General features: G+C 41.7%; 1 protein-coding gene across 1 annotated transcript in view; it reads right to left on the bottom strand.

Annotated features, from left to right (window-relative positions):
* Positions 1–14,747, bottom strand: part of LOC111848085 (lysyl oxidase homolog 1-like) — a 48,846-nt gene extending 34,099 nt beyond the window's left edge. Inside the window, exon 1 of the mRNA XM_072717807.1 lies at positions 14,684–14,747. Coding sequence (XP_072573908.1) covers positions 14,684–14,690 — 7 coding nt within the window. The 5' untranslated portion in view covers positions 14,691–14,747. The remainder of the gene's footprint in view (positions 1–14,683) is intronic.
* Positions 14,748–16,092: the final 1,345 nt, after the last annotated feature.

Genomic DNA, 16,092 nt, shown 5'->3' with positions numbered 1-16,092 from the left:
ACAAATTATATTTAACACATAAAGATGTCCCGTTCAAATATTATATTGTCAAATATTATAATTATATTCATAGTTTTTTTTTTAATTCTTCTGGCAAAGAATTATTTTGTAGAAAGCCAGGATGGTTAGAAAAATGTAACAATGTTGTTATTCAAAACTATTCCACCTTCAGAAATCATTAATGTGTACAGAAGTCAGACTATGAGGAGTAAACACTGGAAGTGCAGGGTGGTGCTGTTGGTGTCGATGCAGAAAAATCCATTTTCCAAGCTTTCTTTGACAGTCTGGCAAGCGGTCCGATCACTCAGAAGGATTCATTCACTCACTTGCAGCACTGAGACAGTCCATTGTCATTGTGATGGCACTTCAATTTCAAATGTCATTATGGTGAATATCAGAGATAAAGCCATAACTGACAAAGGGCTGAGAGATCACTACTGAGCTTCTATTTGGAACTGTACCTCCACCTGTGGTACCTACACTCCATCAAAGGGACCCATTGTGACCCATTACATTGTTGAACACAGGCAATGTAGGTAAACGTTTAGATGTATTTATTTTAAGTTCTATTTAAATAAACATAAGGGTAACCGCTGTCGTAATTTTACTAAAAGTACTTAACCCTAACCTCTTCAGTATATATTTCACTTCAAAAATGGGTTAAAGTGTCCTGCCAAATAGTATCTTGCTAAATGCAGTATACTCAAAGCCACAGCCTTTATTCAAGTTGATTTTGAAAACGGGGCTTTGCCTATCAGACAGAGGAGCACTAAATGAGCTATTTGCCAAAGTCTTCCTCTTTTCACCATCCTAGTATGCTGACAAAAAAACAACAACAACAAAAAACAGTATACTTCATCGGGGAAAATATGTAGACTCGAAAAACTGAAACAGCAAAAGCAAATAAGCTGATCAATGAAAGAACCCAAACAAATAAAGCAACAGGTCATATACCCCCCCCCCCAAAAAAAACATTGGAATTGGAGCCAATCCAGGCATTTTTTAATTGACTGGTATCAGCTCCCACAGCTCGATCCAAACCCTGATCTATTTCATTTTCTTACTTCTGATAGGATTAAGCAGGGTATTTTTTAAGTTGGCCACTTATATTCATGCATTTAGCAAGCATTTTTGTTTAACGTTATGTACAAGTTAGGATTAGAAATCATGTTTGGACAGTTGGGGCGCCCGTCTCCCCCCACTGACTTCTCAGATGCTCTCAGTGCCATAAGCACTGCATGATCTCAGAGGCCATGAGCAATGAGAGAATTCGCATTAAAGACTATTATTACATGACAGATAATTTATTGTTCAGCTGCAAAAAATCTGGCTGATCAGTACAGGGCTCTGGGGATATAAATGTAAAACCCAGCATGGTGCGTTGAGGCTTTAGAGAGGGGGGGGCATTGCAGGAACACTGGTGACGAGGGGTGTGTGTTTGGTGCCACCTCACTTGGGGGGTGGGGGGGCGGGGGAGCTTCATCACAGGGTAGGGAGAAAATGCAAAGTGGTTTCTTTAGTTCTACGGAGGTCATGCAGAACTAAATTCAAGATGGTTTGTCTACTACATTAAAACTCCACAAAATGAGTACCTTCATTAAGCAAACAAACTCCCACATGGTAAAAGACAGAATGGGCATATAAGTACTGCATAGAAAACTCATCTATTTTGTGCCCTCATTATTACTGTGGATTTTCTCAATTTAACTTTCTATTCTGAAAATGAAACTGAAAAGATCTACCAACCACATCCAGGACCAAAGTAACAAAAGCTTGTCAACTTGAAGTAATCCTGTTAAGTAGGTAGGTTCTAGACCTTTAACTGCTTTATATGTAAGTAGGAGAACTTTAAAGTCAGTCCTGAACCTATCAGGAAGCCACTGTAGGGAACTAAGAGTTGGGGTTATGTGTTCAAACTTCCTGTTCCTGGTGACAATTCGAGCTTTTGCATTTTGAATGCCAGGTGTTTAATATGCGGCATGTGCTCCCAGATTATACAGCATTACGGGAGTCTAACCTATTGTATACAAAGGCATGCATCAATTTTTCAGTATCTTGAATAGTAAGAAATCATCGCAATTTGGCAATGTTGCGTAGCTGTAGGAAGCACACCTTCGATAGGGTAGAAAGAGCTACTGCAGGCTGCAGATCTTTCTCCTATAGAGCTCCTCAGCTGTGGAATGGTCTTCCACCGGATGTGCGGGTTTCAGGCTCACTCTCAATATTCAAGTTTAGATTAAAAACACACCTGTTTAATTTAGAATTTGGTGATCAGTGGTCATTGTCAACACACCACAACAAAATGTGTTCTCTGCATTTAACCCATACGTGACTTTTGTGACATAGCAGGGGGCAGCTAATTCAGCGCCCGGGGAGCAGTGCTTGGGGACGGTACCTTGCTCAGGATACCTCAGTGGTGCCTTTGCTGGTCGGGGATTCAAACCTGCAATCTTTCAATTACAAGTGCGCTTCTTTAACCATCAAGCCACCACTGCCTATAATTAGACCTACAGTATAATGTGAGGTGTAGAGCTGGGTGGGGATCAGTGCCATTGGCTTTGGATAAACTGAATTGACAGTGCTGTCACTCTAGCTTCACAATCACTTGTGGGATTGGAGTGTTGACATTTCAGGGACTCCCCATACCTGCATTCCCACCTGCCTCTCCCTCCTACTTATGCTGCCATAGCCATATCTGCCGGAGCTTGCACATTGCACTTCATATTGCACTCACCTAACTGTTAGCACTGCCTATACTCTCCCCTACTTTGACTAATTGCACATTTTATTTCCCCTACTCCTCCTGGGGGGAGCTGCCTGGAGACCTCAATCTATCAAGATGTCCAGCACACCCTGCTACATGTGACGTCGCCACTACTAATGACGTCCGTGCATCCAGCTCGCCGTTCTGCCTGTGTCATCTTCCATGTATGACTCGCTGCCTTACTTCTGGTTGCCTGGCAATTGGAGGGAGCGTCGGCACGGGCTTCTCATCTCCCCCCTGCTCCCCGGTTGTGTCTCAAATTTTATGATTTGGACAGTATGACTCGGCACTTAGCCATCTCTCCTATTTGACTCTCCCTGCCGGCCCCTGGAGGATGGGCTCCCCCCTATGAGTCTGGTCCCTCCCAAAGTTTCTTCCTTCTCAGGAGTTTTTCCTTGCCACTGTCTGCTATGGCTTACTCACTGGGGGCTTTGGGTGGGGATGTTGTGATAATGCGCTATACAAAAATACATTTGTTTGTTGTTGTTTGTTGCTGATACTGCATCCACATGTGATCTGAATATTTGTATCTAAAATGTTTGTATCTAAGATGACACATAGGTTACAGGCTGAGCTGCTGAAGGAAAAGTTCAGCCCTTCAGAGTGGAGTACGGAGATTATAGCATTCGTACCCGAGGACTTGCCTCCAAACAGCAGAACCTTTGTTTTTTTACACATTTAGTGATAAAAACGTTTCCACTCATCCAGGTCATTGCTTCATTAAAGAAATTAGCTAAAGTGACAAAAGATGACAGCAAACCTGAATAGGATAAGCGGTTGCAGAAAACGGATGAGTGGATGGACAATAGATGCGGTGTCAATATGCGTAACTGAAATTTGGGTGTTGTCAGCATAGGAGTGATAATTAGCATTATGTTTTCTCATTATATTACGTAATGGCAGCATGTAGAGAGAAAACAATAAAGGACCAAGCACTGATCCCTGTGGTACCCCATATTTGACTGGGGACACAGATTACAGTTATTTGACACTTGAACATATTAATATCGATTAGTCCAATATGATTTAAACCTTTTCAACAGCATTCCACACAACCAATATCAAATTCAAGTCTATGTAATAGAGTAAAATGGTAGACCATGTCAAAGACTGCACTAAGGCCCAGAAGCATTAGCACAGTCGCATTGTCAGCAACCGTTTGCCATTGTTATGTTATATATAACTTTAGTTAAGGCAGTTTCACCGTGTTCCGGACGGAAGCCCTACGAGAATCTATCCAGTATGTTGTGTGTCTCCAAGTATGACTGAAGTTGAGCAGCAGCTTTCTTCAAGTGAAATGTTACCTTCTTAATTATTGATTGATATTTACGATATTATGGTAATGGCAGGAAATATAGTTCATACACTTTCTCCGTCTAAGGTATGAAGGTGGATGTAAGAGTACGAGAAGTTTTGGCATTATCATTTTAGAGTCTTTTTTATTAACCAGAGTCCCAAATACCTCGTGCTACAGTTGGTTAGCATTGTACACTGGAGCCATTTCTCATTTGGCAGATCCTTCGAAACACGACTTATTGCGTCCCTGAGACCCAGGGAATGACTGAAATAGCTTTAGTATCCCTGCAGCACCACGTCCTTCTGCCAACCCTCGTCTTCACCAGGATGCAGATGGTGTAGATTGCAGTAACATTTTGGGTTGCGCAGCTGCTGCTGGTATGCCAGGCACCCAGACAATGCCATTAATCTCTCTTATCAGCTTCTCAACAAATGCTACCTCCCCCTCACCCCCCCACCGGTACGACAGCTTTGCATCAAGGCCAGAGTTACCCACAGTGGCAAACTGTACACTGATTCATTAGCTTACTGATTCTTCCACAGTCAGCCCTCAGCTAATGTCGTTCTTTTTCATTGCTACTTCCTTCAGGGATTGGCAGAAATTTTAAGTCTAGGAATTTACAATTTTCTAATTACATTTTGCGATAAAAAGTTAATTAACTTACACAAGATGGTTGATCTGTTATATTGTTTTCTCCTAAACTGCCCCAGACTTGCCTTTGATCACACAGGTAAGATCATCTGGTACAATATATGTCTCTGCTGACCAATCTAACAGCAGATGGTGATTGGATTAAAAATACAGCTGAACATATCAGGTCCGATGTACCAGAGACATATTTAGGATTAACCATTTTCCATATCTGCTTATTCAGTACCGGGGTGCAGCGAGGCTGGAACTTACCTCAGGAAACACAGGGTATGAGGCAAGGAAACTCCCCACACACAAAGCCAAGGCAAGTACTACACCAACGGCCTTAGTGGTTTGAGCACATGGTAATATGCAGTGATCTCCCGAGTCCATATCAAACATTGGAATTGGAGCCAATCCAGGCATTTTTTAATTGACTGGTATCAGCTCCCACAGCTCGATCCAAACCCTGATCTATTTAATTTCCTGTGTCCGCCCAGTTTACGTGAGTTGCGCCGATTATAAGGTTCTGTCATACGCTGCAGTAACCTTGAGGCATGTAGCTTGAAACTATAAGCTATTGAGATGTCAGCCATGTGGAAATTCTTTAAATTGGAAACTTAAAGTAGTCCAGCAGCTACCTGCAATGTTTGCGATGCCATGAAGTAGCAAAAGAGCATGGTTTAATACAGGGGTGGGGGACCTGATCCATGGAGAACAGCTGTCATCCCAAAAATCTGCACCCACAGCGGCTCTTCATGGATCAGGTTCAGCACCCCTGGTTTAATACAACAAATCAAATTAGGCCCTTGCAGAAACACCGTAATGAAGAATACTGTGAAATCACGAGGCTTACTCAGACAAAGAATGTACAAAGCCTACTGTAGGTGTATGTATATTAAATATTGGATCGGGACTTGGAATCGGCAGATAAAAATATTGAATTGATCAGATCGGTGACCCTACAGAAAAATTGGGATTGGGACATCCTTACTGTAGTAACATGCACTGAGCTCCACTTTAACCCAACAATTATTTTCATAGTATTTTATAATGTGAATATTCAATTCAAACATACTGAGGGGGCAGTAGGTGGCTCAGTGGGCTAAGTCTGTATGCCTTTAATCAGAAGGTTGTTGGTTCAAACCCAGTCTCAGCACATCCTCAGGTTCTTGAGCAAGGCCCTTAACCCCCAGCTCCCTGAGCACCCCATCAGGTGGCTGCCCTTCACAGATTACAGCTTACTCTCCAAAGAGCAAGTTGAGGGAGGCATAAAGAAAATTTCCCCCCAGGTATCAATTATTATTATAATATGTACCCAGCATAGAAGTATGATTAAAATGCAGAACTGACATCTGCTTTTCAGAATTGGCCACACAAAAGTGAAATTCCACATGAAATCTAGCTACTAGGCTTTTGGATCTATGTTGTATATTTGTTTTGAAGGTTTTTACCCATGAAAATGTATGTTAAGCAAATATGCAAATGCTTGTGCAATAACAGAGCACTAGAGAAAATTGCTTCCACTGTTAAAGGTATTGTTTGAAAAATGTATCTTTTTGGAAACCAAGTCGGAATGGGTGTCATTTATCTTGATAACAAATGCTGCACAAAGGCAGATTTAAAAACCATCAGCAGCACTATCACTTTCCTTGGGGGGTATGGTGTTAAGTGATGCAGGTAGGCTGTGTCATTCAAGTCCCACAGATGCTGACATAGGCCCAGTTTTAATAAAACTCTGAAAAAATGTTTTGGAGTTTCTGACTACAGAAACAGTAACCTTTCCTGCCGGGGGCCTCTAGAAATTCTCGATTTCAGCTTTCTGGAGGAAGACATCTGGAATCTTCTCGCTGCATAACAAACTGGTTGCACATCCCCAAGGTGTGGCATGGGTGTGGCAATCTAGCTAAAGAGAGTTCCAGAAGTGAGTTGATCTTCCTAAAGAGGACAGAGAACTGGGTTAACTAAGGAAGTAAGAATGGGGAAATACTATTCTATTGGCCTGGTCATTAAACCATGTAAAACTGTACAAATGCACATATCACAATACCAATGTAGGACGTCTATCATACTGTAGGGATGGCTCAAATCAGAAAAGGGTGAATAATGCACTGGAAGTTTTATAAACTTCTACACTTTCTAAAAGTGTCCAACTGCAAGATGTCTTCTGTCATAAAGAGTGGCAAGAGAAATATAAACAGACATTATCATAATAGGTCCTTTGTTCCATTTGAAATGTACCTGAATCTGACATGTCTTGGTAATATGGAATATCATCAAAATGACTGTTGGGAGCGGGAAGGAGATTGATGGTATTCTGCTTATTGGTATTCTGGAGTGGCACTGTCTGTGTCAGGGTGGTAATGAGCCCCTTTAACGCCCAGGTCCGCCATAACTGATAGAAGAGGGAGGGGGAGTGAGTACAAGTGAAAGGATGGTGAACTCCAAGCGTGCATCACCCTCTATCTCCTGCTGGGACTGTGCTATAAAATTGTAAGCTGCTCATGGAGATCCAGCCATACTAATATCCTGGGGTCGGACTCAAGGCTCAAAATGCAACACATTGCCCTTATATGCAGTACAGAATAAAATAACAGACACCGTTTTAGCTGGAGAAAAAAACACAGAATATGCATGATTCCAGGCATATAGTTCTCTCCTATTGCCAAAAAAGGTATTTTCATGGTACCGTGTTAAAAGTTACTGCATTTGTTTGCAGTAGCACACAGAGAGAAAAAGATCAATGGGTCAGATTGTCATTTCTAGTGACAATCATCTGTCTTTAGAGGAAGATATATTAAGAGGACAGATAACACACTTTACATTATGGGCTGTTCATCAATGACCTTGCTCATTTGATCATGTTATGAGATGGGAGCAAGCCATTTTTTGGAAAGAGTATTGCCTGAAGTAGTGTGAGCTAGTCTGAGTTCTAAGTTAAAATTTGCACAAATCCTTAAAGGCTGGCATTAATGGATTCCCTGCCAGTTCCACAAACAGTGTACTGTTCCACTTGGTGATTTATGATTCCAGAAGTACACAGAATGTATGCAGGCTAGACTGCTGTGATTTATGAAATGTGTAAATCCATGTTTGCTTTTCCTTCATTTGCATTTTTTGCTGAAGGTAACTGAGTTACTGTTTTAAAGAAGGAAAAACATTTAAGGTTTCTGTGATGGCCTCAATTCAGAAGCATCAAGGCAAGATCTACCACTGATCCTCTCATGTCTGTGTCACTGGCATACTTTGCTCCAGAAGAAAATGTAGTCTGTAGTAGACTTGTAGTCAAGACCGCCTAAACCAAGACCAAGACACTACCAAGACCAAAACAAGACCAAGACTAAGACCAAGACAGGACGAGTCAAGACCAAGACAAAGTCTAGACGAGACCAAGACCGAGACCGAAAAAAAAGACTCCCTTAACTTTTGTGTGCTGTTGAGGACTGACATGACGGGAACTGACTGGTCCCAAAGTCATCTGGACAACTGTCTAAAGCAGGGGTAGCCAATCTTATATGCAAAGGGCCGGTGTGTATGCGGGTTTTCGCTGCAACTCCCTAATTAGATTACTAATTAGAGGACTGATTGGCTGAAAGAGTCCTCACACCTGGGCTTGAACAGCTGACCTACAGATTATCCCAAAAACCTGCATACACACCGGCCCTTTGCGGATAAGTTTGGGTACCCCTGGTCTAAAGGATGGGAAGTATGTAACTGATTTCAATTATACTTAATTTGTAGATGAAATTGTAACATCAAATTGAAGATACACAATTATAAACTTGAAATTGCATCATGTCCCATTGTAGTAGTACTAGCCAAATGACACTGTATGATATCAACTTCCCTGAAATGGATTAGGCAATTAAGTCAACACAACGTGATATGCAGATGTTATTTAAAAGTCAATGGTCACATTTATTTAGTCAAACAACACAATTTCAAGTAAAATACTGTAATCAAACAATATAAAGACATGCGCACACGTCACATGAATCAAATGCAAGCTACAAATACTATATAGTATATACCAATACTAACTGCACATCAAATTGTGCATTAATAACAATAAGGACAAGTGCTTAAAAGATTCTGACATCTTGATGTCTGCAGTGGCATGTGATTACACATTTAACTAACATTTAACTAGCGCTACAATTATTTTGCACGTATAACGCGTATTTTGATTGGATGAGCGCCAATGTCTGAATCACAATAAAATGCATGTATGTCATTGATTTCTTGCATTTGAAGGGCGCAAAAGGCGAAATAATAATAATGTTGTATTATCGAATGTTACGTTGTGTGTCATGGATACTTTTCGCTCCAAATCTCCCGACCACTATGTCGATCTGAGACAGCAAGACCAAGACAGTGAGACCAAGACAAGACCGAGGGATCCGAGACCAAGACAAGACCAAGACCAAAGACCGCTGAGACTGTGACAAGACCAAGACCGCGTAAAAGTGGTCTCGAGACATCCAACTCTAGTCTGTAGTGGCAGATGTTATTTCACAAGCATTGTTATCTAGAGAGGTCAGCTTTCAGGCCTGCATGATTTACTGCTAATACCCCCTCCGTGGTTTACACCTGACCCTAGGACCCACCCATGAGTCATCTTGTATGCCCTACTAATAGAACATTGTTAGTGTGCTGGCCTGCAAAAACTAGTGACAATCTTTATTGAGAGAAAGTTCTGGGCCGTGCACAAGTGCTTATGTGTTTGCGGAATGGGTCATTATAAAACCTCATTAAATAGTAAACATTTTTTTAGCTTACATACTTATGGGGATCATGACCACTGATCACTGAAAGTATTGTATTCATTTTGAAAAAATGTAGCAGCCCCAGGTATGTCTGGCCTAATCAGCTGGTCTCCCTCATTCTGCCATCAAGGGCTTCTCAGCAGGGTCAATGGGTGACAAGTCAACCAAAAATCATCAATCAAACCAAATTGTATCAGGAAGATGGAAATAAAAAACATGCACCCTGGAACACCAATCATATTTGTGAACTTAAACACATAAACTAGAGCAGAATTACTTTTATGTCGGGCCTTACGTAGTGACAGTCCTCTGGGCACCTTTCAAATTCAGGGGACTTTATTTTAAAAAGCAACACAAAACACTTAAAACAAAAGAGACCAGAGGGCCTAAACCAAGGCATGTTGGCAACATCAGAACTGTCCAAGATTTAACTGAACACAAGGAAACTCAGAGTAGTCAAACAGACTCAGAAAAGAGTTTACAAAGGGGAACATCTAATGGCAAACACATGTAATAGAAGAAAAGAGGACCAGACAGGGATTTATATACATGAGTAACAAGGTCTAGAAGAGGGACAGGTATGGGTTATTAACAATTACTGAAACCCTAGGGACTAAGAAATATAAGACTTGGATGCAGACTGAGGATAGGAGTAATGATTCAGCTCAAAAACAGACTGACCACTCTCAAACTCACGATGGTCTGGGCGACATAGTTCTCAGCTACAAGCTAAGCCTATGGAAAAGGGGAAACTGTGAGGACTATGATTGGGGCAAGACCTATGAGAACACAAGGAGCAGAACAGGATGACTAATGACACCCAATGGCCAAACAGAGAACTACAACAGACATTGACACTGGGAGAATACATGGACTAAGCACACCAGAAAAGACCAGCAAAACATGCTGTCCAACAGGGGAGAGCAGGGAGCTTAAGGAAACAAAGGACTGACTGGGAGAAAGCAGGGACCAATCCTGACAGTACCCCCTTCTACACACTTCTATTCAAGGCACAAGAGGCACTGCCAGGACCATGCCCAAGACAAAGTACACAGAAGAGGAACTGAGAGACAACCACTAGACCTTAATGATACCTGGGGGAAAACAGGAAAGACTGAACCAGAATGTTACACCAGTTGGGGAATAGGATGGACAGGTTGAACTTCAGTAAATCAGACAACACAGACAGAATGGGGAACTCTACAGTGAACCAGATGTAAGGACTTTCGTTACACAGACTACTGATGGGGAAAGGTATGGGGGAGGGGCTAGGGCAGGGGTGTCAAACTCATTTTAGTGGATCGGCCACACTGGAACTTCACGTAGGCCACATAAAAACTATGTTTGCTAGATTATTAAAACATTATTAACACCCTTAGTATTTGTTTTATTGGTTTTATCTGTTAAACTGTTTTTTTTTTTCAATTTTTTGTTTCAATAGCAGAGGTTTCTTTTCTCCCAGTAAAGCTATGTTAAATGAACAATTGCATTGATCATAAATCATGAACAGATTGTAATGCTTTATGAGACTTCTGAACTTTATGCAAATAATCAATGGTTTTCTCATATACACAATCAAACAAATAAGGAGAATTAATGCTTAGTGATGCAAGATTAACAGTCTGCTCAAAGAATAAATAATGCATGCTCAAAATACATCTGTGCCACAAAAGGCATTATTTAATGATGAAATCAAGTAATGCCTTGCTGCATTTAGTCCACAGAAAGAAAAACTCCAGTTACATTTTGTCCATGAAAGACTTCACTTTCTTTCAAGCACAGAAATCAAACAGAACTGATATCAGTACCTTGCATTTCTTTGACAGAAAAAAGTCATTTCATTCACAAAATGTATTTTATCAACTAAATAAATTCATTTTGTGAACAAAATGCATTTTGTGAACGAAAGAATGTCATTTTGTGGACAAAATGCATTTGGCTGGACAGCAGGGGAGAATGTAGTTGGAGAAGCAGCAGGGAAGACATTGGAAGAGCTGTTGATAGGGCTTACAGCCAAAGGAACAGCTATAGAGACAACCACCGGAGGAACTGTGAGGGAAACTGGAGCTGAGGACTCAGCTTTTGTACTTGTGTCTCGGATAAGGCCTCTTTTGGACCTGGTACTGAGTATACAGCCTCTTCTAGGCCAGGAACTTGGGACTCGAATACGGTCTCTCCTTGGCTTGGTACAGGGTTTGCAGCCTTTTATTGGCCAGGAACTTGGAACTCGCTTAAGGCCTCTTCTTGGCCTAGTACTGGGAATACGGCTTCTTCTAGGCTGGGAACTTGGGACTCGAATAAGGGCTCTTCTTGGCCTGGTATTGGGGTATACAGTCTCTTCCTGGCCGCTTAGGATTTCAGAGCCTCTGTAGGGGGTTGCAGGCATTTGGGGTTTGCTTGGGGCTTAGCATTCTTCCCAGAGTTTTTCCTTTTCTTTGGGCTTGATACTGCCTGGTTCCTTCTGGGTCTGGGACAACTGGCTGGAGGATTTCTCTAGAGACTTGCCTATGCCACCACACCTGCCCACCAGCTGCCTAAACCACCTCACATGCCCATCTACCTGCTTAACTGCCTACGTGACCCACTGCCCGCCTGTCCCACTGCAAATTCTCCTCACACTAGTGTATATAAACGTATAAAGTACTGCCCGATGACGGCCAGAGGAGCGTTCCATCGGGACTGCTTTCTTCCTCAGTTTTTCCTTTGAACCGCTGAGTCAGCCTTACTCTATGGGGACAGGTCTGGGATTCTGTAAAGTGTAACAGTGCTTGTTATCCTTGTTGAAAGGGCTGTATAAATAAAATTGAAATGTTGCTCAGAGGAGAAAGACTGAATTAAATCTAAATTCTATTACTGGCTGCAATTAACAGCAATTAATGATGTATACTTTAATTAAATGACTTAAATAGCTGCACATTTGGCTTATTACATGCCACTTGGGAAAAATTATGGTACATACCACCAAGTCACCAGTTGTGCTCCCCTTCTAATACTGCTTGCCAGGGTAGTCATTCCCAGGAAAAAAAAACTGCTAAACCTTCATTATTGATTACCACCTGAGCAGGATAAATCCGGCTTATCAGAGACCACTGGTGGACCTCACCGCATTTCTCCCTGCCTTCCACCAGGACAATGTGAGGCAGACTTTGCCTTTAAAACAGTAATATTGCCTGCTTCCTAGAGTTTCCATAACTATAAGTTAACTGTAGTGTTTGCTCACTAAATCTCTCTCAAGGTGATGTTGCGTTAGGTTTGATTCATTTCCATTTTTTCAAAGAGTTTGCTTTGCTTTGATATTGTGTCCGTTTTTGAATTAAAGGAAACAAGTTAGACTGCAGCTGTTCTTTGTGGCTTGATAATGCATCTGTGAGCATGCTGCAAAACAAATTAAAACTGTATTGAACTTGTGCTGCTTTTCATCAGTCCCTACAATATAAAATCTGCTGACTGCATCTGATCACTGGGTTCAGCATCTGATATTTTCTTTATGTACTGAGGCACCACTATAAAGATGTTGTGTAGTTCACAAGTGGCTCCTGATTTTACCCTGCAGAATATTTCAGAATGAGTACCTCTGCCCTGCAAAAACCATAACATGCTGATTCTAAAATATACCACAGCATTATATGAAAGGTGCTGCACTAACCTGCAATGCAATGCGATGTATTTTATCCATCTATAAATGACGGCTGCTGTTGTAAATATTTCTGAAAAAAAAAAGTAATTCTGACAGCTTCTACTTGGAAATAATGGAACTTCCAGACATTTAAAGCTTTAGTTATAAAATAAATAAATACTAAAAAAAAATGATGACGATTGGCCTGATTAAATGAAGGTCAACTATGAAGTATGAAACTTTCTTAAGACTTTGTGACAAGTAGCATTGCTGATAATTTTTACAGTATGATGAGTTCATATTAAAGCAAATAACATTTCTTTCCTAGAGAGAACCATGATCTTGAGCTTTGAAGCAAGCAAAGCATTGAAAGTGGTTAGTTTCAAAACGAATTACCTTCAGTCGGTCATTCTTTAAAATCACGGACTCTCTTTTGAAAACAATGCCTACACTTCTGGGGTAATACCAGCAGAACTGTGACTCTGACTTGCTGGTCTGTTCAATACACAGATGAATATACATAATCCAGAAAATCAACTATACCCAGTCCTACAGCAATGTTTCATATGAACACAAAACAAGGAAGCACAGTAGACAAGAATGTGCCAGAAGCCCCGGGGGTGTGAGGCTTATTTGGGAATACAGGAAATAATAAATGCATAGGAAACAGATAGCAAAGGGCTGTGGAGGCTAATTCGGGGGGAGGGGGGGTTAGGCAGCAGTCATTCTCTGGGCTCTCTGGTTGAGCAGGGAGAGAAAACACAGGCAGCGTACTGACCCTCTGCTTTAAAAGTGTGCTGGGAAAGCCACACCTTGTCAGTCTGTGTGGTTCCCAACAGTGAGGAACCTGTTGTTGCCGACTGTTTACATGGTGCGGATTGAGAACTGTTTGTTTTACATTTCGAATGTACAGTGGTACCTCAGAACTCAAATTTAATCCATTCAGAACTCCAGATCGAATCCTAAAAAGTTCATTTTCTGATCGAATTTTCCCCATAAGAAATAATGGAAAACCAATTAATTGGTTCCCGGCCCCAAAAAATGACACTTAAATATGCTTTTTTTAGCATTTAAACACAAAATGAACCGGATAAAACAAGAAGAGCATATACTGTACTAAACACATCAAAGCACATTTATCAAAACAGCAATTTGTAAAGTAAGAAAATAAATGTATCCAAACAATGTGTCCTGCCCCGATCGTCTGCTCCTTCCGTGTGCCATGCCCCATCGTTAACCCCGTGTGGAATCCCCGTGTGATCAGCTGTTTCTAGTTGTTTTCATTAGCCCTCTGTATTTCGTCTGCATTTCAGTTTGTTTCCCCAGTCTTGTCATTGTATTGTCCGTCTCCGTTTTGCCTGCCTTACAGAGCATGTGAGTGGAGCGGAGCGTGAGTGAGGAGCAGAGAGTGTGGAATTTGGTCAGAGTGCCGAGCGGTTTTTTAATTAAGGCTGGAGCGGTCGCTCTGTCTGACTCCAATTTCGCTCTGATACTGCTCACACTACGATTCTGAGGCGTGACCTAGAATTCATCTGTACAATTATCAAGACTATGACGATGCTATTTTTTCTTTTTTTATCAGACATCTAATTTTTTTAGGTTTTATTCACCTGACATGTTTCGACGTTCGCTGTCGTCTTCCTCAGAGTGTTACCGGATGTTATCGGTAGCTCATAGGTTATCAGCTGATGTTCACGAAGGCGTGACCTTCCCGTCTGGATTGACGGATCGGTCACGCCTTCAGCTGTCTGTTCGTCCTCTGTAGGATGTCACTCCAGGTGTGTGAGAGCATGTATGCTCCCTCATCGCGGTTGATGGTCCTCGGGCTGCTGATAACCTATGAGCTACCGATAACATCCGGTAACACTCTGAGGAAGACGACAGCGAACGTCGAAACATGTCAGGTGAATAAAACCTAAAAAAATTAGATGTCTGATAAAAAAAGAAAAAATAGCATCGTCATAATTACTTTAAGACATAATGAATATAATTGAAAGAAAAAAATTATCAAGACTGTTACACAAATTGGCTGAGATGGAATTCGCAAAGTATTTCACAAAGGAAACTGATAAATCATACAAGTGTACTACTCTTATCAAATGTATAGATGACAATAATGTAGAGCAAGAACAACAGTGTGGTGAATCTGTTTCAGTGAGTAAAGATTCACTTTGGAATCACTTTTCACAGAAACATGAGAGTGCTACGCAAACAGGCGGAAGCCAGAGCAAAACGTGAGCAAGTTTTATATGGTTGTAGCATATCAAGTCTATAAAGTAAATTAAAGTATAAAAGCCTATAAAGTAAATATTGGTAATCAAATAAATTTGTTCATTCATTCATTCAAAGTAGGTCTAATAGGATTTTTTAAATTTCACGTAATGCTCTCAGTGAAATTTTATTTTAGCAGCATCAAAAGAAAAAAACTGAGGAATTTAAAATGTGGATGCTTAGTGTCACGTTCGGGATCAGGCGAGCAGGGAAGCAGGGAAGCAGGCGAATGAAGCCGGAACTTCGGGAACACAGGGTTTTATTGCTCATAGGACAGACGTACAGAGACATCCACGGACAATACAATGACAAGTCTGGGAACCTGAGGGAGACGCAAACTCATATACACAGGACAAGGCAAAAGAAACAGGAAACAGCTGGGCACAATCGGGGAAGCACACGTTGATAATGAGGGGGCGTGGCACACACTAGGATCGTACGGAGCCGGGCGTGACAGAACCCCCCCCCAAAGGCGCGCACACCGGGCACGCCCGAGGGGAGGCGACGGACGAGACGAGGGCAGGAAACAGGACCTGGAAGACAAAAAGCAAAACATCAACCAAAGGCGGGGAACAGAACGGAGACACAGAACAGGCCGAGGGACAAGAAGACAGACAAGACCCGACAGAGAACAGGGAATGCCGACAGGCAGACAAGGAAAGGGGACACAGAGGGAACACCCACAGGCGACACGAAGGGGCCAGGAGTGAACAGAGGAACCAGAGGGGGACGAGGAACAGACACAGGC

The sequence above is a fragment of the Paramormyrops kingsleyae genome, chromosome 11, assembly GCF_048594095.1.
Source record: "Paramormyrops kingsleyae isolate MSU_618 chromosome 11, PKINGS_0.4, whole genome shotgun sequence".
Classification (NCBI taxonomy): domain Eukaryota; kingdom Metazoa; phylum Chordata; class Actinopteri; order Osteoglossiformes; family Mormyridae; genus Paramormyrops; species Paramormyrops kingsleyae.
The sequence above is the reverse complement of the archived record's forward strand: the minus strand, read 5'-3'. Positions and strand labels throughout refer to the sequence as shown.